The 26319-nt window shown below is 41.5% G+C and overlaps 2 protein-coding genes across 5 annotated transcripts in view; both read right to left on the reverse strand.

Moving 5' to 3' along the window:
* abca4a (ATP-binding cassette, sub-family A (ABC1), member 4a) overlaps window positions 1-15215 on the reverse strand; it is a gene marked incomplete at its 5' end in the record, with an annotated part of 30237 nt that extends 15022 nt beyond the window's left edge. Inside the window, 11 exons of the mRNA XM_080514845.1 lie at window positions 2467-2664; window positions 3399-3515; window positions 5596-5735; window positions 6381-6615; window positions 7329-7418; window positions 10509-10706; window positions 11086-11213; window positions 13611-13750; window positions 13977-14118; window positions 14200-14293; window positions 15150-15215. Of these exons, the coding sequence (XP_080370971.1) occupies window positions 2467-2664; window positions 3399-3515; window positions 5596-5735; window positions 6381-6615; window positions 7329-7418; window positions 10509-10706; window positions 11086-11213; window positions 13611-13750; window positions 13977-14118; window positions 14200-14293; window positions 15150-15215 (1548 nt within the window). The remainder of the gene's footprint in view (window positions 1-2466; window positions 2665-3398; window positions 3516-5595; window positions 5736-6380; window positions 6616-7328; window positions 7419-10508; window positions 10707-11085; window positions 11214-13610; window positions 13751-13976; window positions 14119-14199; window positions 14294-15149) is intronic.
* A 1396-nt stretch (window positions 15216-16611) lies between these two features.
* The window catches only part of arhgap29a (Rho GTPase activating protein 29a), a 32921-nt gene continuing 23213 nt past the window's right edge, over window positions 16612-26319 (reverse strand). For all 4 annotated transcript variants that reach the window (XM_080515138.1, XM_080515137.1, XM_080515140.1 and 1 more), the window contains 14 exons: window positions 26211-26291; window positions 25543-25725; window positions 25283-25420; window positions 25013-25203; window positions 22928-23097; window positions 22535-22663; window positions 21295-21393; window positions 20896-21059; window positions 19965-20153; window positions 19267-19404; window positions 18804-19039; window positions 18402-18699; window positions 18200-18308; window positions 16612-18102 (listed from right to left, as the gene is read on the reverse strand). In XM_080515138.1, the coding sequence (XP_080371264.1) occupies window positions 17189-18102; window positions 18200-18308; window positions 18402-18699; window positions 18804-19039; window positions 19267-19404; window positions 19965-20153; window positions 20896-21059; window positions 21295-21393; window positions 22535-22663; window positions 22928-23097; window positions 25013-25203; window positions 25283-25420; window positions 25543-25725; window positions 26211-26291 (3039 nt within the window). In that variant the 3' untranslated portion in view covers window positions 16612-17188. The remainder of the gene's footprint in view (window positions 18103-18199; window positions 18309-18401; window positions 18700-18803; window positions 19040-19266; window positions 19405-19964; window positions 20154-20895; window positions 21060-21294; window positions 21394-22534; window positions 22664-22927; window positions 23098-25012; window positions 25204-25282; window positions 25421-25542; window positions 25726-26210; window positions 26292-26319) is intronic.

Raw genomic sequence — 26319 nt, forward strand, 5'->3', positions numbered from 1 at the left:
GCCCTTCCTTTAAAACAAGTCCAATATAAAAAGGACATGAAAACAATTGTTTGTGGTTTTAATCACATCACATGTGTTAAAATGATTGATAGATCCGTGGACCTGCCCAACAAGGCATATTCATTAAGGCAAGACATATCAAATTTATCTTGCCTGTTTTTTTTGTTTTTTTGTTTGTTTGCTTTTTTTTATCTATCAGATGAAATCCTCACTGCAGCCAGGCAGGCGATCAGCTTCCATATGTGCTTGCATATGACCTCAAGTTTGCACAGCTTGATTAAACCCGTTGTAGGTCTCAATACAACACCGAAAGACAAAACCGAACAGATGATAACCATGCTCCAAGCTGAAGAGAAAACTAGATTCCTCATTAGTATCTTAATAGCGCTGACGTTGAGTTTCCACATACATGCATGCTTGAAGCTGAAAGATTATGTGGTTTTTCTTATTTATTGATTCTGGACTTATATATTAAACAAAACTGAGCGTTCATCAAATACTTTTTTTAAGTGCAGTAACGGAGAGAATTTTCAGAATTTATGTGTATTTTGGAATCTCTTTATTGGCTATGCTTTCTTTTACAACCAGTTGAGATCAAACTGAACCACATGTGAAACATGCAACTAAAATGATTTGAACACAGGGTTCATACTGATCACGCTACCAGACCATCATAGGACTGGCACAGAGAGAATCACACCTTTGGTCAATTCACCTCGTATGAATGTTTTGGGATTGTGGAGGGAAACCAAAGTAGCTGGAGAACACCTCAAGCATATATGGGGGGAAACATGTAAACTCCACACAGAAAGCGAAGGCCTTCACTTGAACCCACAACCTCATCACTATGAGATGAGAGAGCGCAAACCACAGTACCCAGCTCTCATTCTTTTCATTTTATTGTTTATAAACCTGTACTGAATACAGTTGAGTAGCAAGTTTGTTATGGCATCAGATGAAACATAGAGGATGAGCAAGTGATTGCAAATCATCTTAATGTGAATCTGGAAAACATAATCCATTTCATAAAAGGCTGTGCTGGTACATCAAAGTGTAAGTATTTCATAAGATAGTGAAAATTATGTTCTTCTCCCAATACAAGAAAACCTTAGGTTACAACTAAAGTCACCTTGGATTTCAATCTTTTATTGTCAAAAATTCAGACAAAACAGTTAAATAGAAATACCAGTGTGGATAAGAATAGAGAGTTGAACTGACCAACGTGGCCATGCCTTGAGCCAGGCTACCAGCATGGATTAAAAGGTGAAAAGTAAATTTTGGCCAGAGTCACAGGGACTCTCACGTGTTTGTAGAGACAGTGCTTCTCCTCTCCTTAAAAAGCATGTCTGATACAGCCATTCACTCCAGGTTGATGCAAATAAGGATCTGCTGGATCCAAAAGAAATCAGTCCAAAACGGCTGAACCCCCTCCCCCTATCCAATGAATACCTTCCCCAAACAGACATACACACAATTAGCCATGCAAACACACATATGTAACCAAAATACATGCATGTATGCATTTAGAGACACAATACAAGTTAAACATGCCCTGCAATTGATTCTGCCCTAAAAGAGCATCCCCCCCCATTTATGAAGCATTCGTCCACAAACACTGCGAGTCCCTCTGGGTGGTGTGATATGCATGCATGCCACCAACGAGAGCCAGTCAGCCATCAAGCCCACGGTCATTGTTGCCTCTCTATAAAGGATGGTGGATGGAGTGACAGCTGTATCTAATCGGCTTCAATCGTTCCCACTCTCCCTGTCACATTCAAGTGCTGTAAGCTTCAACTCAGACAAAAACAAAGAGCACCGACCATCCAGCATGGCATGCCCCAAGGCACCCCCCGTGTCACCCCCCAGTGCGATAGGCCTCTCATCCTAATTAGCCTCTGCAACGAAAGGAGAAATTTTAACTTGGGTTCAAAAGCAATGGGCCACTCAAATGTGGAGGGCTCTCAAAAGAGATGGTATGTGATGTGTTTTTTTTTCCTCTCTCTTTAAAATTCTCCACTCAATCAGCAGTAAACAAAAGAGACTAAACAGTGAATTTGTAGCGCTGGCTCTTGCCCATCTGGGTGGATTTCTATTTGTCTCGGGACCCAGTGACAGACTACTGAGTGTGAAAACAACTCATCTAAATGCACGCATCCCGTCAAGAGTGGTACTGTGTTCAGTACGGTTAGGTAACTGGGGTATTGAAACCATCCAGTGACAGGACCTGTGCTTAATTGGATTAGTTTGTGAATAGGCCCGTTCAAGAACTTCACATTTCAGGTGAAACAAAATGGCAAAACAGTCCACTTTCCTATATTCATCTGCAAATGTGGACCCCTTTGGACTCGTGAGGACAATTCTACATGCCGATACACATTCATCAAAATCGAGCCTGTGCTTTTTTAAAAGGCTGGATATGGAATGACATGTCCAGCAAGCACACTTCACTCAGTTATGCCCACTCACCTCCCCATACTGGTTGAGCATTCGAATGACCCGGTCAGTGAGATTGAAGATGTCTCGCCAGTCAAAGTTAGGCATTGCAGCTGCACGATTCTCCGGTGGGCCGTTGTGCAGGAAGTTGAGGATGTGTTTGGAGGAGAACGGTGCCTTATCCAGATTCTTGTCAATGAAATCCATCACGGACGGATTGCGGATGGTGTCCTGAAACAAAAGGAAGCAGGATAATGACGTTTATTTGCTCAGTATTTTTCCAGAAGGACCGTGTCTCCTTATTTTTTCCCCCCCTAAAGCAGGCACTACTGAGATACGATTAGGAAGACAGCGATCACGTAAGTGTGATAAGAGAAAATACCTTACAAAACAAAATGACGGTGTTGGACAATTAATGAAGACAGTAAACATGAGCAACTTATGAAACAAAAAAGAAAACAGAAAAATAAAGGCTGACTGTAACATGACGAGGAGAGAAAGGACAATAACCAGTGTTTTTTCACTGAAGTATAAAATGAAGTGATACGCATAAAGGGTGTACAGTCTGACAAAGAGAGGGATGAATGAAAAAGGGAAAGAGATGGCATATTTAGGTAAGATAAGATTTGACATTCTCGCAGGAAATTCCAAAGTCTTCAGCAAAATTAGCAAGGATAAAGATCAGGATGAAATAACAACAACATCATTAATCACGTCGCTCACGAGGACAATTGTTGGGCATTGAGTGTCAGCAGAATGGCAACAAACAAGGTAGATCATTTATCTCAGACTGTACATCTCAGGTCTCACGAACAGTGTGGATGCCATGTTTAACAGAAGTTAAAATCAGTTCAGCGATCCTGTGTTTCTATTTTGTGGACTCACATTTTTTGTCACCTATTGTCATGTGAAAAAAAAAAACATCCATTGTTGATTCATTCTGTCACATTACATTGTTGTCCTACCCGGATCATCTTGACTTGGACTCCATCTTGGAAAAAAGCCCAGATCTGAGGAGAAACTTCCTCCCAGGCCTTCCCCATCGTCCTCAGCCTCTCCAGCTCTTCAAACGTGGTGTTTGCCTACAGGACAGATAAACTTGGCTTTGTATATCTGTGTGCTGGAGCTTCCACATTGGAAATACGTTATGAAAAATGCACACACGCAGAAGCGACATTTTGCATGTACACTGGCTACACAGAACATCGACATGTTTGGGAAAACATTTAATTAACACTTGTGTACACAACACTCAGACAACCAAGCACACATACTGACACTGAGCTCCTAATCTCCTGCTACATACCATTCCCACATTAAACTCCCTGTGAAAACAGGCTTTGCAAAGACAACAGACACATTCTCACACAAAGAATTCCCGCTCGCCTGTACAGATAGTCAGAAACTGTACAACAAATGCTCTCAGTGCCAAATCGTCAAATATTTACCGCACACTTGTCCTTAAAATGCTGCGTGTGTGTGCGTGTGTGTGTGTGCGTGTGTGTGTGTGTGTGTGTGTCTGTACAGTGCCTTGTGTGGCACATACCCAAGGCTGGCTATTTCAGCATTCAGCCATGTGCAATGGGGGATGAAAGCACTCAAGAGTACACCCAATTAAACGCCTTCCTCTTGTGTGTGTCTGATTTTGGGTGACAATGAGGACAATGGCGCTGGGGTGACAATGGAGGCCGTTGGTGACAACTGGCTGAATGCATTCAGCCTACCCAGTGAATCCCAGTCACATTCCCACAAGTGAGCGCTTCCTCATACCGTGGGGCAGTTTGAGGCAGAGGGAGAGGAGAGGAAAAAGAGAGGGGGTCTTCGAGGCAGTTCTGTCAAACAGAACAGTGAAAGCATTCTTTCATTACGGTAAAACGTCATGTTTAGGTGTCTGGCTTTCTATATGTTTACATGCATAAAGCTTCTGTCAACGTGTTGGTGCAAACTGATATGAGGCTGATGGTAAATACCTGATTGTGAAAATACTAAACAGATACATTTCATTCAAAGAGGTTGCACAAAGCTTATTAAGATGGGGCAATAGCTTAAAAAGTATTTGAAGTGGAGCCATAGCATTATCCTTTATTATTGCTCAGTAAAGTGCTCTGGTTTTAAATCCTTTACGCAAATTACTAGGCCTCATTGCACTAAAGAATAAATTGATTCTTAGTCTCTACAGTGTTTGTGGGCTAACAGAGTAAAAGCCTTTTAAAGACACGAAACAGATTTGACCGACAAAGTTCATCTTTATGACGGAGGAGAAAAATAAAGCATGAAAACACACATCTTTGCTTTGAGTTCCTCAGAAGACACACCGATGCGTGACATGAGTTGAGAGCAAGACAACAAAGAGCCTATAGAAACTATGTTTTTGGTCTTGTAAAGTAATGGATTAACCCCTTGGTCATTACTTTCTAAGTGCAATTAAGATCCCAATCTGGGGAAAGACGAAAACAAAGAGGTCATTAGAGGTCAGGAAAAAGGAAACACAAGTGTGTGTGTGTGTGTGTGTGTGTGTGTGTGTGTGTGTGTGTGTGTGTGTGTGTGTGTGTGTGTGTGTGTGTGTGTGTGTGTGTGTGTGTGTGTGTGTGTGTGTGTGTGTGTGTGTGTGTGTGTGTGTGTGTGTGTGTGCGTGATCACACGTCTTTAAGGACAGACTCCGGTGCTTACATAACACTGAAAAAGCCATGGCGCCACTAGACTGTGTAGTAGTCACCACAGCCGATCAGCTTGTGTTCCTCCATTGCAACCAAGCCATCCATGACTGCTGCCCCCCTCAAGGGCTTTGACCAACACGTATCTACATCTAGATACAAAGGGCTGGACATGACATGAGGAAAGCTGATCCCTTTTTGAGGGAAAAAGCTTTGTTCACTGCTCTGCACTCGGCCACTTCAAAGAAACAAAGACATGGATGTCATCTAGTAACTGAAAGCAGCTACAGGAGGTAGTCTGCGATATCATATTTATTTGATTTCATTCTTAGATATTGTCGCTATTGCTGCTTATTAGGATTAATTCAACATAATCCCAAAATGCACAATTAATACATCATTAATGTTGTTTATTGTGAGGCATGTTATTTCTATAGTGTCATAAAGTGCTGTTGCTGGATCCGCAGAATAAGTTTGATATGTAACTAGTAAATTCAAGGTTACTTACATTTCGTATGATCTGCCTGACTGCGGGCGAGTCAGGAGCATACAGGATTTGTCCCATTAGCATTGGTTTGACTGAGTTCCACACAATCCTAGTGGTGGGATTGGACTCCAGCTCTTTCATCAAGTCATTGCAGAATGGAGCTGCAGGGAGGGATAATGTCAAATATATATGTAAGGAAAACATCAAGACTGGCTGCAATACTGTGAAACTTCATCCAAAATAACCATGAATAATATGTTTTAATGCTATTCCAAATTTAATGCTGCATACTAAACTGGCCAGATAAAGGTAAAAGCAAAAAGACTAAACAACAACATAATAGCCAGGTTTAAAAAAAAAAAGAAAACATCCACAAACAAAAAATTACATAAGTTTAGTCCATTCATAATTCATACTTTATTGTGCCACAGTTTCAGGTTATTTACTGAAGAAATTAGACAGTATGTCAACTTTTCAATTATTGGAACAATTTATTTCAGTAAAAATATGAATCAAAAACTATTCACCATAAACCAAAATGTATTTAGTTAAAAAAAGACAATGTTTCAATTCCAAGAGTAATGATGTACTTAGAAGAGAAATTATGTAAAGCTGTTGTCATTTCTGCAAGAATTAGTCATAAAATGTAATCTTATGTGCAACTAAATCCCAAATACACTCAAACACAATCTGATTATACTTGATTGAATGAGTCCAAGACAGTTTTGTGTTTGTCGGTGGCTGCTATTAAGTTCAGTTAAGTAAATAAATAGATGTGATACTGAGGATGTGAACGGTCCACTCACTGGTGCTGTTGTCATATGTGTAGGGGCCCTGTGTCCAGGCACTGGCAATACCCAGGAAGGCTTTATAGTTATTATCCTCGTACCAGTTGAAGGAGGTGACTCGAGAGAAAGCGCCCTCAGTGTAGCCGCACACCAGGCTGGATGCAGCGGCCATCACCTGCCTGAAGGACAGATCGTTCTGGAAGAGAGGAGTTATCACCTGGAAAAACTCCCTGGAGCTACTCCTCTGGAAAAACTGGGGAGAGAAGAGGGAAGATAGCCATTATTATACTGACACAATGAAGAGATTTTGAAGGGGAAGTGAGTTGGAATGGAAGTGCACTGGAGAACACTGGAATATTTCAGAAAGTGGTATCAAAAATCCATGTGTGCATGTGTGTGTTTTAATTTCCTAGTCCAATACCCCTGATAGAGACACAAGTCTCGGCAGCAGGATGTCTGACTGACGGCAACAATGAATGTTCCATAGAAACATCCACAACAAACATTACAGCCTTTCCACACACTCACATTAAGAGTGTTTACAGGGCGGGAGCACATCTTTAGTCCTTGAGGTAATTTCAGGTTTAAATCAAATTTAAACCAATGCTGAGCCACTGCTTGAAACTTAAACTGAAAGCATGCCCATGTAAAAAGACACAGGAACACACCAATTAATCATCAGTGCCATTTAACCTTTTCCATGGCAGGAGGATTCACCTGTTTCTGCAGCCTCAGATTTTCTTTTTCCACAGGGACGGTTCCACATTTTGTGATATATCTGTTTTTTGAGGATGAATTGGCCTGTTCTGAATTTAGGCTTCCTAGTACGCACTAAATGTTATCCCCCTGCCGTCTGTGTTTGCGTAAAAAGCCAGGCGAGAGGAAGCAACTGTTTCCTGACAGCTAAAAATAGCAAGTGGTGAACTTTTGAATGTAGCTACTGGGGGCTGCACGGCTCTGACTCACCTCTTGCAGTTGGTCCGAGACAGCAGAGACAATCCGTACCCAGAAGTGGATGTCAATGCCCTCAGAGTGATTGTCCAGAACACGAGGAAGCTAACGGGAAACAAACAGTTAGTACCATTTAATCTTTCAACTGTCGACATGGAATTACCAGTTTTCCAAATTTAACACCACATATCCATAAATCCAATGTCTTCTCCACAGAGGTGCTGATTTATGTAAAGGCAGGGAGCTCTGTAAAGCTGTAGACATTCAAGATTTTTTTGCTTTGTTTTTAACTTTCTCTTTGTCTTTTTGTCAGCACTTTTTCCTATCGAAGATGTGCTGGTTTTCCGAGAAATTTTCCAGAAAGCTCACAACACAATAGGCGAAAGGTTCAGGAAGCAGCCTGAAGCCAAGACACTGAACTGCCAACGGAAACATCCTTCCTGTTTGACATGTCTTCCTATCTCAATGCATGTGGGTGAAAGAGAAGGGGGATGATTTAAGTAAAAATTCATGTCTGGAGTTGAACAGTTTCAATTTAGGCTCATCACACAGTCCAACCACATGTGTTTAAGGTTAATTGGTGACTTCACCTGTAAGTATAAATGTGAGTGTGGGTGTTTGCCCTGGTGACCTGTCCTGGGTGTTCACCCACATGCAACTGAATCAGCTCCAAATCACTGTCACCCTAAGTTTGAAAAAGCGATCTTGAACATAAAGAGATGCACGAATTGATAGATGGATGACAGCAACATTTGACAGCATCCATCAATCTGTCCTTTTTTTAACACCACTGTAGTCAGTATTTGTGATGCAAAGTGCAGAACAGAGCTTTCCAGTTTATCACAAAGCAAACGGGAAGGACAACAAAAGCCTTCACTCACATTCACACCTACAGGTAATTTATAGCCACCTGTTACGTAAGTCATGTTTTTGTAGGTATACTACTTGGAGAACACCTATTGGGATAATTCAAAGCAAAAAATAAATTAATGAAAGCAATCAGGTTAGAAGGAAGAATAAAATCAACACAGCCAATGACACTGAAAAGCATCGGACCGTGTTGAAGCCACAGTGCAGACAGGGACATACAACTAAGCTCGCTTGGCCTGACGCCATGTGATTCCACCTGGTTGAAGATGAGGTAAAGTGCAGTCGTCTGTCTTGTCGTGGCTCATGTTTACCCTCAGAGCGAGCTGATTACTAAGGGGAGCAGTGTGTCTACACTAAGCTAATTACAGAAAGAGGCCAAGTCTGTCTGTCTGCTCGGCTCACGCTTACGGATCCGCCTGTTTGTTGGAAGCACATCAGCAGAACAATTTCAAGTTCGTAGGTCTCTTTTCTTTCAAGGTGTTCTGCAATCTGCATTATTTGAGAAAATGCAGTGAATGTTGGCAGACTTACCAAACAGACCAAAATGCAGCGTGTGCTTCACCATTTGTGTTCCAACTAACTTATGTAACTGCAGCTGAACTTAATGAGTGTCGTCAGACTGACCCACACACTGCTGACAGTTCAGCTTAAGTGTGACACATAGCAATACAACTATCCACACACTGTCAGCACTTCTGATTGGGGAGAGACATTTAGAAGTGTCGCACAACTTACTATTACAAGTAGCTAGTTATTTTCTGGTTTAGTACCTGTCAAAGTAATTCTATTAATTATTATAAGTACACATTTTCAGTAAACAGCACTACACAGTTATCTATCCATTTATCTTTATGCTCTACTTTGTCCAGCTTAGGGTCGTGGAGCCCAGTTGACTGTAAGAGAAGGCAGTAAAATGTAAAAAATAAATAAGCTCTTAAGTGCATTTGTCTTGCACACAAAGTGGCATCTTGAGAGTCTTCTTTTTTTTTTTTTTTAACTGAATAATGGGGCTTTGTTTACTCAGCGCTTCATTTCCCCTGAGAAATATTTGTCCCACCCCATGAGTCACAGCCTTTATAAAAACACTAACAGCTGCTGTTTACCTATCACGTCTCCAGACGTTGAAAATGTTTCATGCTTCAGACAATAGGCTTGTAGAAACTTGTTACTTTTTGATCGGTATGTGACGTACGAACTGTTGTCGTTAAGTCAGAGCTACAACCAGGAGCTCAGGCACAATCGTGTACAATCTAGTATTACTACATTCAGTTGAAAGCCTCCGGCAACCAGCGAACAGATAATAACGTATCTGGGGACTTTCAGTGTGTCCACAGAACAAGATGTTGAAGGAAGTAAAAATTGAATGTTCCAAACACCACAATGGGGGAAAATAAATAGAGGGTTTATGACTTTGAACTATTACCAACAAAACAATGATATTCAATTTCGGAAGTCTCCCCATTGATTTCAAGGCTTTAAAGAGAAGTCGCTGAAGTGTCATGCATTAGCTTTAGTCATCTGTCACCTCAGCCACTGTCATGGTCGGTAGTGATTCAATCATAATTATTGACCTGGGTAGAATGCAGACCAGTAATTTGAGAGGTCTCGGTGCGGTCGCATGGTCCGAGCCCAAGTCGTGCTTTGACTTGTTCCATTAATGCGTTGTGTAAATATACAGTATATGCACACTCGCTCCCAAGTGCCCCGGGATATTTTTCCAGTGGTTAGTTGACTTCAAAAGAAGTGTTTTGAGGGTTTTTCTGCACATATAGTGCAGAAAAGGTTTCAAATTCACCATTTGTGAAGCTTTTCTGCTGAGAGCACCCACAGTACGAGTACTCGTGCAAACTTTACCAACCACAAATCAAAAATAAATAAATAAATAAAGTGTGGCGTCTTGATTTTTACAAAGGTCACCTTAATCAGGCTATTTGCATTAATTAGTCACACTCTGGCTACAGGCTGACATTTGAGGACACTGCTGGATAATTTAATAGCATATCCTGCTAATATTTCATTATGTCATCTAATACTATATCAACACCAAAGTTCGCCTAATTTCTGGCTCCACCAATTTCGGACCTAAATATTAATTGCGGTATATTCAAATTCAGCCCCATACTGCCCTTTCTTTCTTTAATTAACTTGATAATGTTACCATATTGTGAGGCATGATGCAAAGACAAAGCGAGGTTGTGTATGTGAACAAAGTGTTTTCAGTGTAACAATGGCAGAAATAGATTTGATTGCAAAGTATCATTGTGAAATAGAATTTTTTTTTAAATGTGATTGCTATTCAAGTATTCGAGTGAAACTGACACTGACCAGCCTGAAGACTTTGAAAAAATCCACGTTGGCATAGAATCTGTCTTCTATGATCTGCAGCCGCTGTGGGGTGAGGATGCACATGGCGTTGCGAACAGCATAGAGTCCTCGGCGACTGGGGAAAACCAGGAAACGTTCCAGTAGATCTAAACTGCAGGCAATGTCCTTCAAATGCAACTCTGGGACCCCAAAAGCAAACTGAAATAAAGGGAAAAGTAGATGCACGCAAATTAGAGCAACATCGGAGGGGTATGAAAAAGTTCATATGGTGAGGTCATGACTCCCTGACATCAGATCAGAAGCTTTTGTTTTTTTACCTAAAAATGTCCCTATATATATTCATGAACTTCAACATATATTATATATTCAACTTCAATTCCTGTTTTATTGTATATGCAATACTTTAACAGACTTCAATTGGTGGCATTCGTATTGTTCTACTGATAAGTTGCTAAAAGCTAAAAGCTAAACGCTTGCAGCACATCAAAGCTTGCAGCACATCAAACTGTTGAAATTCCACTTTGTATACCCTCGGCTTTGTGTATCTAATTGTGTGTTTATGCATGTGCCTGCGTACCTGCTCAGGCCTGATTTGGGCATTAACTAGATGATACACCACAGACTCTGTCAAAGGAATGTCTCTCAGTAGAAATGACGTCAGGGTCTCATCATCCTTCAGAATCATCTCCACCTTTACTCCTCGGCCTGCAGAGAAAGACAGAGGTATGAAACTGTGATGTAAGATGACTTTTTCTTTTTTCTTTTTTGTTTGAATGGTCTCTAATTGGACATGAAACACTCTTTAGTGAGAAGACAAAGGGGGTAATTTGGAAAAATGTGGATTATTAGGCACATAATTTGGGCAGGCTGTGACAACCAAGGACACCGTCAAAGGATGAAGCATTTCCACCTCTGCCCCATCCCATTATTTCCTGTCTGTGCACGAATAAAGTTCGCCATGCTCAGCAAAGTGTTGTTTTGGCCATGGACCAGGATCTGCCTTTGCTGAACTTGCCTTGAGAGTCGCACACCGCAAACAACATAAAGTCTAAGAACAAGAAACAAAGTGGAAACGTGGCACTGATTTAAGATGCTTGTAAAAAAAGAAGGAAAGATGCTTTTGAACATTGTGTGCTTTTCTATTATCCATCCATCCACAAAAAAAACACATACACACATAAACAAAAAAAAAAATCTAATGAAACATTCAGCAGCCCGAGCATTAGTAGGAAGAGTGAATAACAATGATTTATAGCTTTAAAATGGCATGTGTGGATAAGTGAGGTATATTAAACAGCAAGCGCATATTTTAGTCTCAAAGTTATTTGTTAGAAGTGAAATAATGGACAACTCTGCGGATTGTTGTCGCCCACGTCTCGGCCACAACATCTCCAAAATTGCAGTTCTTGTGGGGTTTCCTATCAAAAGTGATCCAATGAAGGAAAGACTGACCAGAAGAAAGAAACCAGCCACCATCGGTGCTCGTGGCCCTGTAAAGGCCCCAGGCGGTCATAATGTCATGGGTGATTGTTACATGTATATAATATAAAACAGGCATTTTGAGCACATGAAATTTTAAAAGAAAAAAAACAAACAAACTAGAAGGAAACGGTGTTCTGAGGTTTCTCTTAGCACAGGACGGCAACATTTCTTCCAACTATTTGTATTTGTGGTTTAGTCACACTCACAGTTAAAGATTGCAAGGCAAGTCAATACACAGTCAGTCGAAACCAACTCTCCATCATTATGCCAAATACTACATGCATGTGCAAGTGGGGCATCCAGCCTTGCCGTGTGCTAGCCTTGGCAATTAAAGAAAGCAACAAGAGGCTGTGAGTAACTATTCTGTTTGAGAAAATAGACTCTTTTTTTTCTCCGAGATGTAATCATGCAAAAAGTGGCTTCAGTTGCCTGTTGGTTTTTTCTGTGTGCCTATTTTACATCACATGCAACATATTACAATGTAGCAATCAATTTAAATACAAGGACAATGACTTAAACATTAGAAAAATGACATTTCAATCAGCATACAAACTCCTGCAGATGCCCTAGACAGGATGTGAAAAACAGACATATCCAGAGAAATGAAAAGGCTAGCCCAAAATAACAGCACATTCACTGAAAGTAGAAATAGTCTATAATGAAATCCACAAAAAATACATTATTTATGTTCTAGTTGTATGGGTCTTAACATTAACATTAAAGCAGCTACATGATATATATATATATAAAGAAAAAAGGCAGAATTAGTGGAATAACTGGAAGGCTACATTTGAGCACTCATCATGAAACCTGTTGAACTCAGAATATGACCCTCAATCTTAGCAAGTTTCTGTTTAATAAGACTGGTCATGAGTCAAATTCTTCAGTTGCATAACTTAATTCTCAACATGATTCAGTTTTTCTTCCTGAGACACATGGGAACTTGAATGGAATGTGAATCTGTATCTCTGTTAGCCGCGTTAGTCCACGGGAGTGTCAGCAGCACAGACATGACCATTCACAGGCTGAAATGCACTCAGCTTCATTCCACTCCCATCATAAAGGTTTATTTTACCGCAGGGGAAACGTGCAGTGTATACAATGTACGCGTACGTGCATACATGGGGAGGGAGCAGTGTCCCCTGGGATAGGATCAGTGTTTTGTTTTTTTTCTTTTTTGTAATCTCACGGGGACAAGAGTGTGGATGAGTAGCTCATGAATTGCTTTCCCACCAAACAAACATGCTATTGACAAAAGTAAGCAGCTTACATTACGGGCCTGCCTTAAACCCATGTGATATAATCCTGTAACACTGTAAAGACAACCAGAGACACTCATGGGAAAATATGTGAGGGATGATTTGGATTTTGATGATTTTTGGTGAAAAGGTCATGACTTGAATTTTTTGACATGCTGTCACATTTACCATTACCTGTCAGGATAGACAGAGTCATACATGCTCAAGTTCAAAATACCTCACAGCATATCAAGTTAAGTAGTTTTGTCCTTGTGAGTATTATTATCCTGAGTGAAGAGACCCAAAATAACCTCACTGACCTTGGGTTTGTTGCGATAGACGATGTTTGCACAGGATGTTGACGGAAGGCTAGTGCACTGACCTGACACCTGTTCAGGGTGGGTGCGTAGAGTGTCCATGAAGTTGCTCATAGTATTAAGTTCCTTCCAGAGGCGACCGAGCTCCAGAAACTCCGGGTCACGCAAAAGAAGATCTTGAGCATCTGAATAGATCCGAGCCAGTCTGAGGAGCGAGGTCAGAGACAGAATGTATGTTTTATCTAGTTTAACAACAGTGTGAACACTATATGGATCTACACAATGTGTGTGCGTGTTGATGCTCTAACACTGAAAAAAAACTTTTTTTCAAGTAATCCGTTACGTAATTCTGCCTCTTCATCACAGAGCCAGCATTTGACGGGAATTAAACAGATCTGGATTGAGAAGATCAGGCTCAGGGTGATGCTCACATGGAGTTGTTGTAGTTGGATACCAGGCCAGGAGATTCGCCACGGGTGGGGTATTGAAAACAGGGGTTGTTGGCATTACAGAAGATTCCCTGAATCCAGGGGAGGACTCCAGCCGAGGGCATGGCCTTGTTGGGAAAATGGCCTGTGAGGTGGATGACAAAGTCAGCATTCTGTGCTTTTACACAAGGTTTGACACAAAAATGTTTTACTCTTATTTGCTTACATTCATGTTGACGGTAAAGAGGGTTTACTCTTCTTAACCACACCAGAATCATGAACAGTGTAACAGGCCACATGAGCTCCATGATGAAACGTATCTGGTGGGGGTGAGAGAAATACAAAAAAAAAGCCTCTCAAGGGTTCATCCCAAAGGTTCTGAGAGTTTCCAAGTGAGTTGCTCAAGTGTTTGGTTTCTAAGAAGAGATGAGGGTAGATTTCTACTAAAGACATGAGCCTCCAGCTTGACAATTGTGAAAATTTCTGTGCAGTAGGCCAATTATCCTGCAGCACTATACTTACAGAGGTTCTAATTTAACCTGTATTGCCACATTGTACTCTGAAACTGTCAAAATATGAGATGATGCCAGCATGGGAAACATGACACTACAAAATAATGATTCATCTACCCAGGTCTTCTACACATTGGGCATGTGGATAGGTTGTCTCAAGATGTTAACACATTCCAATGATCCAAAGCTGGTTAAAGTCTTGTTTTATATATTGAAGATCAGATTTGTTATGAGTTTCTTCGTTTTTTAGAAGCACAGATAAAATGGTTGTGTTGAAGGAAGACAGGAACAAAGAACATTCTATTGTCACTCCCTCTTGCTTAAATGTAGATTGCATAACTTATTTTGACCTTTTACTAAAAACAAACCCAGGAAGTTCTAAAGGTTCACGTCATATTTTATTACCAGGAATTCTTAAGTTTTAGATCAAGTTTGTACATTATGCCACCTTGCTAATTTTGGATTAAGCAGAAAAAAAATAACAATTATTTTAAAGCAACAAGTTTAAGAAATTCAAAATATGAAAACTATTGTATGGATTGAAGAAATCTTTTAAAACTTGATGAGTTGGTGTCATTTACAAAGGAGAAGACCTAAAGGTACTTTAGAAAACTACAGCTTTTCAAGATAACTAGAGTGCATTTGATGAATGAGAGGATTTTACCCTCTGCCTCCTGCGGATGGTCCAGTTCTTCCACAGCAGGAGTTTGACCTGTTGTGTTGCCCCCATGACGCCTCCTTTTCACCCCCGCAGGGGGTATCTCCGTCCAACAGACCTGCGTTCAACCGAGCCACGATGATCTCATGAGACAAAGAAACCTATCTTTTGTCCTACAAATGCAATCCTGGCTTTTAAAGACACTGTGCATTTGTGGGGCCGAGTGTTGCAGCTGAACTTGTACGTCCATCACAGGCGCGCCTGGCCATTCATCTGGTGAGAGTCCTGTGGGAAAGCTAGCAATAGCCCTGTAATGAGGTTAATGAGCTCAAGACACCTCACATGGTCAGCGTAAGAGTTCCAGACCTTTTCACAACCTTTATGTGTCACGTCCACAAAACAATTTGATCAATATCAATGTCAGAAAGCAAGAATAAATACAATTATATATATTAGACGTCTCAATTGTCAATATGCAAGAATATATTAGTCCAGTTACAAGTGTAATATTTTCCAATTCTTTTCCGAGAGATACTTAACATGCAAAGCGAAGCAAAGTCACCGCATACCTAAGAAGATCCCGTCCTCTTTGGATCGATTCTCAATAATTAAAAATATACCGCTACATATTCCTCGGACTGCTCCCTATGGTTGCCAACACAGCTTGTTTCCAGACCTCGTGAATAGTTAAGCAGATTGATTTAATCTTCTTTCTGAACGTCAGGGGACTGCTAACGCTTCTCTTCCATTTGCAGAGGCCTACATGACCTAACCACCTGGCCTTTATTATGCTGTATAATCCCTCCACTGGTATAATCTTGTCTCCAGTAAGGCACGTTGTTTTAATGTTTCATCACAGCTTTAACAACCCTATAATTTTTGGTCTGTGTGCTGGCGGTCATTCACTTCGCTGTATTACACAAGTAAAGTCTGGCATTGACAAATAAAGTCACCAGCGTTGCATAACGACTCACAATCATACTAGACTATCAAGAAACACTTGTTGCATATAAAAACACATGGCCATAGTTGGAAATTGTATGATATATTTTAATAAGTTACAAAAGGGTGTCTTGTTTTTGTGTACCTGTTTTCTTACACTGAACTTTTCTGAACATTTTTACCAACCCCCAAAAAAACTGATACCGTATAAATAAATGATGCATGCCCTGCTCCTTCAAACAACAACAAAAAAACAAATTTATAAGATTTGGGTTACTGAAAAGACTTATTTCATTTGGACGAAAACAAAATAGACAAAAGAAGCTTTGGTTATTAAGTAATTAAAAAAAAAATGTTATATTAAAATTAGGACAGAAATATGCCATGAAAGAATTGTGTGGCATCTCTAAAAAGCTTTTCAGACAAAAATGACACCATCAAAGTTCAACAGTATAAAAACAAGTGGATGTATACCCTTTGCAACTGGTGCTCCATAGCATGACCAACAAACTCGCAGTACAGCATGTAACAAAGGCCATAGTACAGCTTTATACACAGGTTACCGCAAAACAATCACCTCCAGGTAACAGTTTAAAACACTCTTACTCACAGTAGGTACAACACAGCTCCAACAAGTTTTGGGGAAGATTACTGATGCCAGGTAAATGCATCAGTTGTTACATCAATGTTTTGGCCTAAACACTATTGTAAGGATAAAAAAAAAAAAATCTTTTTTATTTTTTGGTATATAAACATACATAGATAGTGAACGTGTAACATCTTTATACAAAATATTCAAAACTTAATTGCACGGTTTCAAAAAAGAAATCATAAATATTGTGAACAGGTGCCAGAGTGAACAGAGCAAGTGATTTTTGAGCAACTTGTGAATCACGGTAGAAAATATACAGCATTTTAAGTGCGTCCTGTTTCTCTCATGAGGATCCTAGGTACATTTATAATAATAACATGAGGTACAGCAGTTCAACACACAGTGCCTGAAATCATACATCTGCTCATTCGCTTTATAAATTCCGCTAAAATAATTGGCACAAGCTGCTCACATTCAACCACCGTTTCGACGGGCCATGTTTCTTAGTGGATTACACAAAATGGGCCTCTCTGTGTTCGACCTCCTGGAGCCGCCTCGACCTCAGTCTCTGGTACACCGGCTTGGCCTGGTTTGGCCCCAATTCTTCGGGGCTGGAGCTGGGAGACTGCGACATGGCTGCCTGCTCCGTCTCCATGTCCTCGAGAGGCTCGTCCACAGACACCTCTATCTCAATCCCCAGCTCCTCCTCCTCCTCCTCGTCCTCCTCCTCGTCCTCATCCTCATCTTCCTCCTCAGCGCTGTTTGCTGATGCACAGTTCTGCAGCACTTTTGTTTTGCTCCCTGACGGGGGCTTGTAGAAGGTCCCTGGAGGGGGCTGGAGGGTCCGGGGAGCTCTGAACGCAGCCACAACTGTGCCATACTTAGATACGTTGTCCTCCCTTCTTAAAGTCCTGCTGGGTCGCACTGCGACTGTGTAAGGTCTGTTGGGGTATATGCTGCTGATATTGCTCCCTTTAGTCCCCAGGGAGAAGGCCGACGGCACAGAGGCTGACGAGCTGTTTGCGTCCACTGCTGTACTGTCTGGAGGTGAACTGGCCACAGTTCTTACACTTCTGGAGATGTCGTGCTTGTACTGTTTATCCCAAGTTCTGCGTAATGTCTGAGTGTCAATAAATGTACTCCGGTAGTGCGTTCCCACTCGTGATTTGGGGTTTTCGGTTTCGTCCACCTCCTCAATGGTCTGGTCACAGCTGCCCCCTTTGCCGTCGTCCTGGTCCGTGCTGTTCTGCGCATTGTTCTCGTCCACGTGGCCTCGGCTGGCGATCCTGTCCGCCGGCAAGCTGGCTGGGCGGGAGGAGAGTTTGGTGCGCGGGCGCCGAAGTTGAACCCTGGTTACCGGCTTTGGGATCTCGGGCACACTCGATGACCGATCTCCATTGAACTTCTCGGAGTCTATTTCATCGCCTTTGAACAGACAGATCGAAAAAAAGATTGTATGTCAGCAAAACATGAGAAGCGATTTCAAAACGCACCCATCCGTCTACTTCTGACAGATACTGACCAGGTTCAAAGTCGCTTCCGCCAAGGCCTGGCATGGTCTCATGAACCTCAGTCAACAAGTGTGAAGAAGGAATGATAGAGGAATGTCTCTTGTACACCTTGGAGCTCTGCTGTACGGGTACAACAGGCAACAGAAAATAAAACCTCAATCTGCTACTTCCGGGTTAAATTAGATATTATCTTTACAAGGTTCCATTACTAACCTCCTTAATGTCTCCCAGCGACTTAGAGTGCCTGCTCAGCCGCTGCTCTTTCTCCTGGTGGGTAAGTCGGGGACCAGCCTCTGTCTGGGAAATGCTGCTGAGAGGACTGAGGGGGGTCTCAAAGACCATCTCATAGTGTCTGATCAGGAGCTCCACGATGAGTGCCTGATAGGGGTAATCTACCAGAGATGAGAGGGAAACCTCAGCGTCTGTTTGCCTCGGTTTGATTAGTGTCGGGCCAAAGATGATGCCAAGATTGCTGGCAGTCATTTTGTTCTCTTCTGATTGCTCTGTCACCCTAAGGAGAGAAAAAGCATGTTCAAATCACTGTTAATCTAACGAGACTTGCATATTTATGAATGTTTAATGGATTATTTGATGGATCGGTGCGGCCCTTTCTACCTGTGAAGATGCTCTATAAGGAACTGCAGCGTCTTGTAATGGGCTGGAGGCAGATGTTTGAGCAGATCCTTGATCTTAAACAGGACGCGGTTGAGCTCCACGCTGACCTGAGCTTGACCCACAGGAGTGGGACTGAGCCGTAAGGCCTCCAGCTCCTCCACAATGATACTCTGGCTTTCTTTGGCCAAACCAATAAAGTCATTATAGTAGCGGAACAGGATGAGCGGCTCTGGTAGCTGGAAAGCATTGAATAAACAAATGAAGCGAGGAAGTTAACTATAAACAGAGACAATCAAAATAGGCAAATAAACACACAAGTGGTACAGAATTAGAAATCAGATAAGAGGCGCGGGAATGAGATGCCAAAAATAAAAAAGGACAAACACCAGTGCAGATATTTTACTAGACAGAGTCTACTTGTAACCCAAACTTTTTTGATGTAACTATTTCTAAAGTGGCTCACCTGTCTTAGGTAGAGTTTGAGAACGTTGCTGATGTCGTGGGGATAAAGATCCGAAAGCTCCACCAGGTCTTTGCCATTCTCAAAAGCCTGGCACAGCTTCTCAACTCGAGACTTGGCACCATTCACACGGTAGATTCCCTTCAGAGCACAAAAACAAAATGCATTCAACACAAGAAAATAAGATGCAGTTTTCTCTGTTACCATGGTGAAATGTGGCTAAGATGCACCAAAGATAGGGCTAACTCTATATATATGACATAGCAGTATAGTGATTTGCTTATAAAAAACAGTATTTAATTGGCTTCCTACAATTAGTTCAAATTATTTAATTCTGACGTTCATCATTGATTAAACCCACTGCCAACTAAAAATAAAAAAATAGCAACTCAACTTATGTTTATCTTAGTAAAACTTTTAAAGGGAATTCAATGTACAAAAGAAATAAGCTGTAGTGCAAGACGACCCCATCTTTAACTCCAATAATGATTTATGTTGCATATAAATCCAACAGAAAAACATTTGGCAGCAAATTGTCTTAGGAAGTCTAACGTCAACCATACTGAGAAATTGCTGTGGGTGATCTGTCACTGCAAGGAAAATAATTCAGTTGAATTGTAGGTAAATACACAAGAGTGGGAGGTAGATACAAACACCCCAACAAATCACACCCTGGATATTCCTGTTTCACTGCAAAATACCTTGATGTTGAGCGCTCGGTTCTCAATTTCGGATGTGCACTTCCGTATGATGAAGGGGATGCCGTCCTGACTGTTCCTGGCTGCCTGTGTGAACTCGATACCGAACAGATGAAGCCTCCCCTGTAGCTTTTTATGGCCACACTGGATAGCCAGAGTTTCCAGGCACTTCTTATGACAAGCCAGCGAACACTGCAAATACATCAACACTGATAAATGGCGATGCCTTATTCACATACAAAGAGTTAAACTTTCATATTGTGTACAAAAATATGCATTAATAAAGAAGCTGCAACCTCAGGATAAAGTCCTTAGAAAGGAAAGCTTTATAATTAAACCTCTTGAATGAGCATCAATGAATTATGCAATTCATTTCAATTCAATTCAATTCAGTATGCAAAATTTACACGTCATTACCACACCAATGCATTTTCAAGTATTGTGTAACCTCTTCCCCCCAGCAACTATGTTATTATTGTTTTGTTCAGTGTATCTAATAAATATGGACAGAAACTTGATCGTAAGTCAACAGTGGAAGGGAGGAGGGGTCGCGGTGCACAGGGATGATGGAAAGGGCTCCTCAGAAGACAAACAAAAGGCCTTTAGTTTCCACTGCCTATTCCCCGACTGAGACCAGTTGGTGAATTCGGTCTCTGAGGAGAGCTTGTGGCCAGTTTAAACTTTCCCCTTTATTCAAGAGTTTTGACCAGGCTAAGAGGTGTGGGTTTTTTTTTTCCCCATCTTTTGTTTTTGTTTGATTTTTTTCTGATAAAGACGCTGTTGTGCGTCTTTGGCAATCTTCATCTTGAACTGGTAGCACCCTGACAGCATTCACCAGAGATCCAAACCTTGTGTCACGGTTGGGTTGCACTGTGTGATTCCAAATCTAAATAATTTAAGAAAAAGGCAGAGAAAGAAAGGAATCCGGGGTTACCTCTTCACATTCAGCTCCGTGAAACACCACCAGGCTGTCGCATTCACGGCATTTGGAAGGCGCTCGAAGCTTCCTCAGCTTGTGGGTCAGAGCTGCCTTGGACATCTGGGTGTTCCTAAAAGGCCCTGGGGAACTGGCCGTCTCTATTATCATCTCGCTTAAACCTGCAGAGGAGAAGAGTAGAAGGCCATCATTAGCAGCCATTGTTGTCCTGTGCTGTCAAGAACACGCTGAAATCTTATAGGGAATTGGGGCCGTTCAACGGCAGCACAGAAAACAGCAACTGACAGACATTTGCAAAATGTAAAACTTTAGAAAAGATATGCAGGAAAATACAGGGGTGTGAAACACTAAAAGATAGGTATTGTAGTTTTTGTAGCACAATTCTGTTTGACTCACCGTTATCAGAAGGCGAGGGAGGCTCTCTTTCATCCAGGTCATCAGCAGATGACATGGTCCCGGTGGAGGGGGTTCTGGGTAATCTCCTTTTGAAGTCTCCTGAGGAGTGAGGGAGGACACACCCATAAATCCAAACCTCACCACTCACAATGAGCTGCTTTTAGTTTCATTCTGTCACATGACAGAAACCTGCAAAATAACTACAACCTGATGGCTTGAGAGAAAAGGTGTTATTTACTTCCTGCTGCTGACAAATGACAGTGATTCACCTCCATGATAAGTGAGCAACAATAGCCAATAAAGAAATTAGATATTTCAGAGGAGCTGGAAATGACACGATACCATTTTCTATCCTCCTTAACTGCCAAGGACAACTCTGATCTTACTATACTACTTCAAATTGGACATAACAAGATGTAATATTTGGAAAGTATCTAGGTATGTAATTGAAAAGGGCAGCAGGGGGAACATGTGGTGCTCTTATGGGTTCAACAGTTTGGCAGTTAATGTATAAAAGTGGTCCCACTGCATATTTACAAATATGTAAAGCAACATATTGCATGCAAATCCAAGCATTTAGAAGAGGAATCTGACTATGTATGAGCATCAAACAGAGACAACTAAATACCAGGAGTTTTTTGTCGGAATATATTATAAACACAACGACAAGTCAGAGTGACAAAACCCAATACGGAAATACAAACTAAACTATGGTGCAGTATTGTTCAACTACCACACAAATGCATCGTTTCACAGCAACAGGCAAAGTGCAGACAGAAACCCAACTTCAACTGAAGCAACAATTTAATGTGTTTGTGTACGTTGCAGAGAAATAGAGTTGCACAATGTTAAACAAAGAGGCACCACTGTCAGTGGTTGCTAAGGCTCTTGATTCAAAGATAACATGCCAACAAAGTTGGGTGAACACCAAGTTCACTGGAAACCGTGTTCTCTCCCCAGGGGCAAGTAAGAGACAGTCGCTGCCGAGAAAAGTCTCGTAACTTGTTGTGGATTTATCAGTGACTGATGATGGACACATGAGAGGTGTTTTTAAAAGGAAGCCTTGTCATTTGAATCTCCCAAGAAATACGTTTTTATTAACATGAGAACCAAAGTATAATTAAGGTGCAATTACGAGTTGTTCAACAACAACTACAACAACAACAACCAGACTCGTCATTAAATGTGGCATTCAGAGAAACAGCTAGTGATTAAGTGGAAAAGGTTGTTAAGGTCTTACCTGGGCTTGCAGTGGGCGAGTCCATTGACCGGGACTCGCTGCTCCCTCCGGCACTTTCCGAGTCGCTGCACATGCCTCCACCCTGAGTGGTCGAGGCCCAGGGACGAAACACGGCCTGATTCCGAAGAGCTGCAGAACAGAGACGCACAGCATTGAATGATACATGGAGCAATAGTGGTTGGCACATTAGTTCAAGATCAACTAGAGACATGCATGTTCTCTTTGTGCATGCATGTGCTTTCAGCAGATACTCCAGTTTCATGTCACAATCCAAAAACGTGCAATTCCGTTCAATTGGGGACTTTAAATTTGCCTGGAGGTGTAATGTAACTGTCTGTCTCTGAATCTGTATGCAGAGGGAACGTCAACTGTGCAAGATGCAGACCAGCATACCTTGCATGTCGGAGCTGCCGTTGGAGCGTCTCTCTGCAACCTTTGCGTGTTGGACATTGAGGGAACCGTCCACTTCTTCCCCGCCGAGGAGCTCCGAGGTGACAGACGCCTGTGACAAGTTACTGTGGGAGGAATGGCTGCCAGTGAGGGAGCGCTTGTTGAAAGGCATCCTGGGGTGGGAATCAACAGAATAGAAAACATAAAGAGATTTGATGACATGGAACGTACGGTGTGGTACAATACATTGATAGGGAGGCATAATGTTTCACCTGGAATATAACGCATGTATTCTATTAAATCTAGGCATTATTGTATGATTATCTTCAAGCTTATCTAGTATGTGATATTTACTAACAACTTTGTAACGAGTAGAATGATGAAATCTTCAAAACTAGTAGATAACCTGAAAGGTCAAATGTTTTTTTTTTCAGTTTGTGGATTGCTCAAGTGATGGAAAAGCACTATATGAGTGAAATCCATTTACCATGTGTTTCATAACCTCTTTGGAAGAATTTGTAGTTTTTGTTTGTTCATATTGTGTTTTTAACAGTAATCAGACCATTTTAGAGATCAGCAGGTGTAATTTGTCCTCAGCTGCAGCATTAAAACTACCAATTATATATCCAAAGAAAAATCACTGATGAAATCCCTGAATATGGCATACTTAAACCTGCTGCACAAGTAAAAACGTGGATGAAGTAAAACAATGACTAAGTGGGGAAAGGCTGCAGGAGCTCTGCAGGGGTCGGCCATTGTTAACCAGAATAGACTATGGTATCTTACAATATACAATATGTAGGTCAGTACACTATATTTAACCTTTTTGGGGAACAAAGCTGTGGGCACACGTGAGCATGGGTGTGTTTACTTGAGTTTCATTTCCTCTCTCCCAAGCTGAGCTCGTTTGATCAGAGGGATCAGAGTGAGGGGGTGGGTGGTAGAGGCAGAAAACTACGTGAGAACAAAACTCTCTTATTTCCATTTGTCTGGTATGCGTGCGTGTGACCACAAACCTGTGTCAACAAAACTCGCTCAAAAAGGAAGCTATTTTTAACTTAGGCCTTAATAAGACTTTGGGTACAAAAACTGCCCAAATGGAGAATGGCTGCTGTGTTTCCGTTTCTGCGCCAGGCACAGCGTGTATTTACTTTAAAAACCAGCTGAAAATGTTCAAAGAGTTTTAAGTGAGTTGATGGTGAGCCCACCGCCTCAGCTCCTCTCTCCCGTGACTGCAGTGACTTCCGCAGGAAGCACTGACCAGCCCAATTGTTTTTAAGTTTTTCAAAACAAACACAAACTCTGTCTCTGCTCCACTATCGTACCAGAGATGATTAAAGTGACCTAATTACATGAGATTTAAAACAACTTCTTTACAGTAATCGCTTGTGTTCTCAAGACCTCTCATTGACCTAAGCTGCTAATGTTGTCATAAATACAACATCTGAAAACTGATAAAAATTAACAATTAAAAAAATTCTAATTAACACCATTAAATGATATTAAAACTACGGGAGCCATAGTTTATGGGGGTTAGCAATTTGTCCCAGTCCCAGCTCACGGTTTTTCTTTTAAAACTGGAGTCTGCATTTTCTATTCTATTGATAAAAATACAAGTTATATTCTATTTTGAGTTCAAATCGGGCCTTTTAGTATCTTCCCCAGATCATATTTTGTACTATTCTACTTTGATTATTCACCATGACAGTCTTTGCTTCATTTTTTTATGTGGATGGGATTTTGTTTTACCGTTTGTATTGTATAAATGCCTTTTGTGTTGCTCAATAAAGAAATTTTTATAAACTGATTATATTGTACTTTTGCCCACTTAAGTCCACCAGCAACTACAGTGACTGGCCATTCAATTAAGATTCTCTGGACAAGAAAGCATAAAATGGTGAAATAACTGCAGCTCATGTTTGTAAAGGACTCAATTAACATGATTATATGTATACCTTTGCGAGAAATGGCACAAATCGTGAGGCATCATCAGTGAGGCTTACGTAATGATGAGATTAGTTCAACAACGACAGCTGTGAAAGAATGGTGAGAGTCTGTTGTATTCTCTAGTTGTATCAAACACCTCACCCTGCGTTTTGTGTGACGGCCGACTCAAACGAGTGAGACTCCAGACGAGGCGCGTCGGTCGGCAAGTTCCTGACGAAGTCAATGTAGCGCTGGCCCGGCTCGTACAGCTTGGCGTTTTCACACAGACTTTGGTGGTTGACGGGTAGAGATACAACCTGGGCCTGCTGGAGCTGAAACCAATTGACCGTCACCTGGAAAAAGATCAACATTATGCTGCACGTCTGTCGCAGGACCACACATATTCCTGCTCAACTGGTCAAGATGACTTACAGCTTTGAGGGTGAGGTCGCACTGGGAGACCATTTCCCGGATCTGAGTGATAATCTCACTCTTTGTGTTCACCAAATCGACCCTCTTCACTCCAACATCTACCTGACAAGCTTTGCAGTGCTCCCTGGCCTCCTCAGCCTGCAAATTAAAACACGTGAATCATTGAAATGTTCAGCTTTTCTTGCTTTTGCCACTAGTTACAGAGATCTGCATAGATCCGTTCAGGATTTAGTAACAGGGATTATAACTGGAGAATATACCTTCTGCAGGGCCTCCTCCTCCAGCCTGCGTCGCTTCTCAAGCTTGGCGGCTGCTGTTCCTCCTCCCCCTCCTCCAATCTGCTCCTCCTCCAGACGGCTGGTGGATACCTTGGCCTTCTCGTACTCCTCCTGCCGCTGGGTCTGAAGTAGCCGGGCCTTCTTCAGAGCGCTGTCCGCTTCATGCTGGAAAAAACACACAGGGAGTTATTCTCAAACCTGCAATGAATGTAACACAGGCAGACCACTTAAAAAAAATTAGAAAGCATCTCACACATAATAACGGTAATTGCCAAATAACGATAATTCTACATAATGTTTACAGTTGTCGCTCATCATTCCTTTTTTAATCCTGTGACTTTTCATTACTGAGTTTTCACAGTGAGTCTGGAGCTTTTTTGCATAAAAAAGTGAGTTATAGTTCTTACGTTCCAACCACGGTCGCAGCTAACAGTTTAATAAATGATGTTTATTCTGCAGTAAGAGTGTCCCGGAGAGCTGCATGACTTCATGACCAAACAAAGCATTTGTTTGCGGGTATATAGTTTAGGCACTTGAAAAACATTCTTGGACCGAGCCCCCTCAGGTCAGTGAATCTTTTGAGTTGTCCTTTAGAGTTGCATTTCTGTGTGGCCCTCTTCAAAGTGCAACCGTCACCACTGTCGACTCACCATTTTCTTTAGTTCCCTCTGCCACTGGTCCTTGACCTCTTTTCGTAGTTTGTCCAACTCATTCTTTCTTGCCAGGAGAGGCTGGGAAAAAAAACAAAAAAAACAACAT

Source organism: Blennius ocellaris (genome assembly GCF_963422515.1).
Source record: "Blennius ocellaris genome assembly, chromosome: 19".
Classification (NCBI taxonomy): domain Eukaryota; kingdom Metazoa; phylum Chordata; class Actinopteri; order Blenniiformes; family Blenniidae; genus Blennius; species Blennius ocellaris.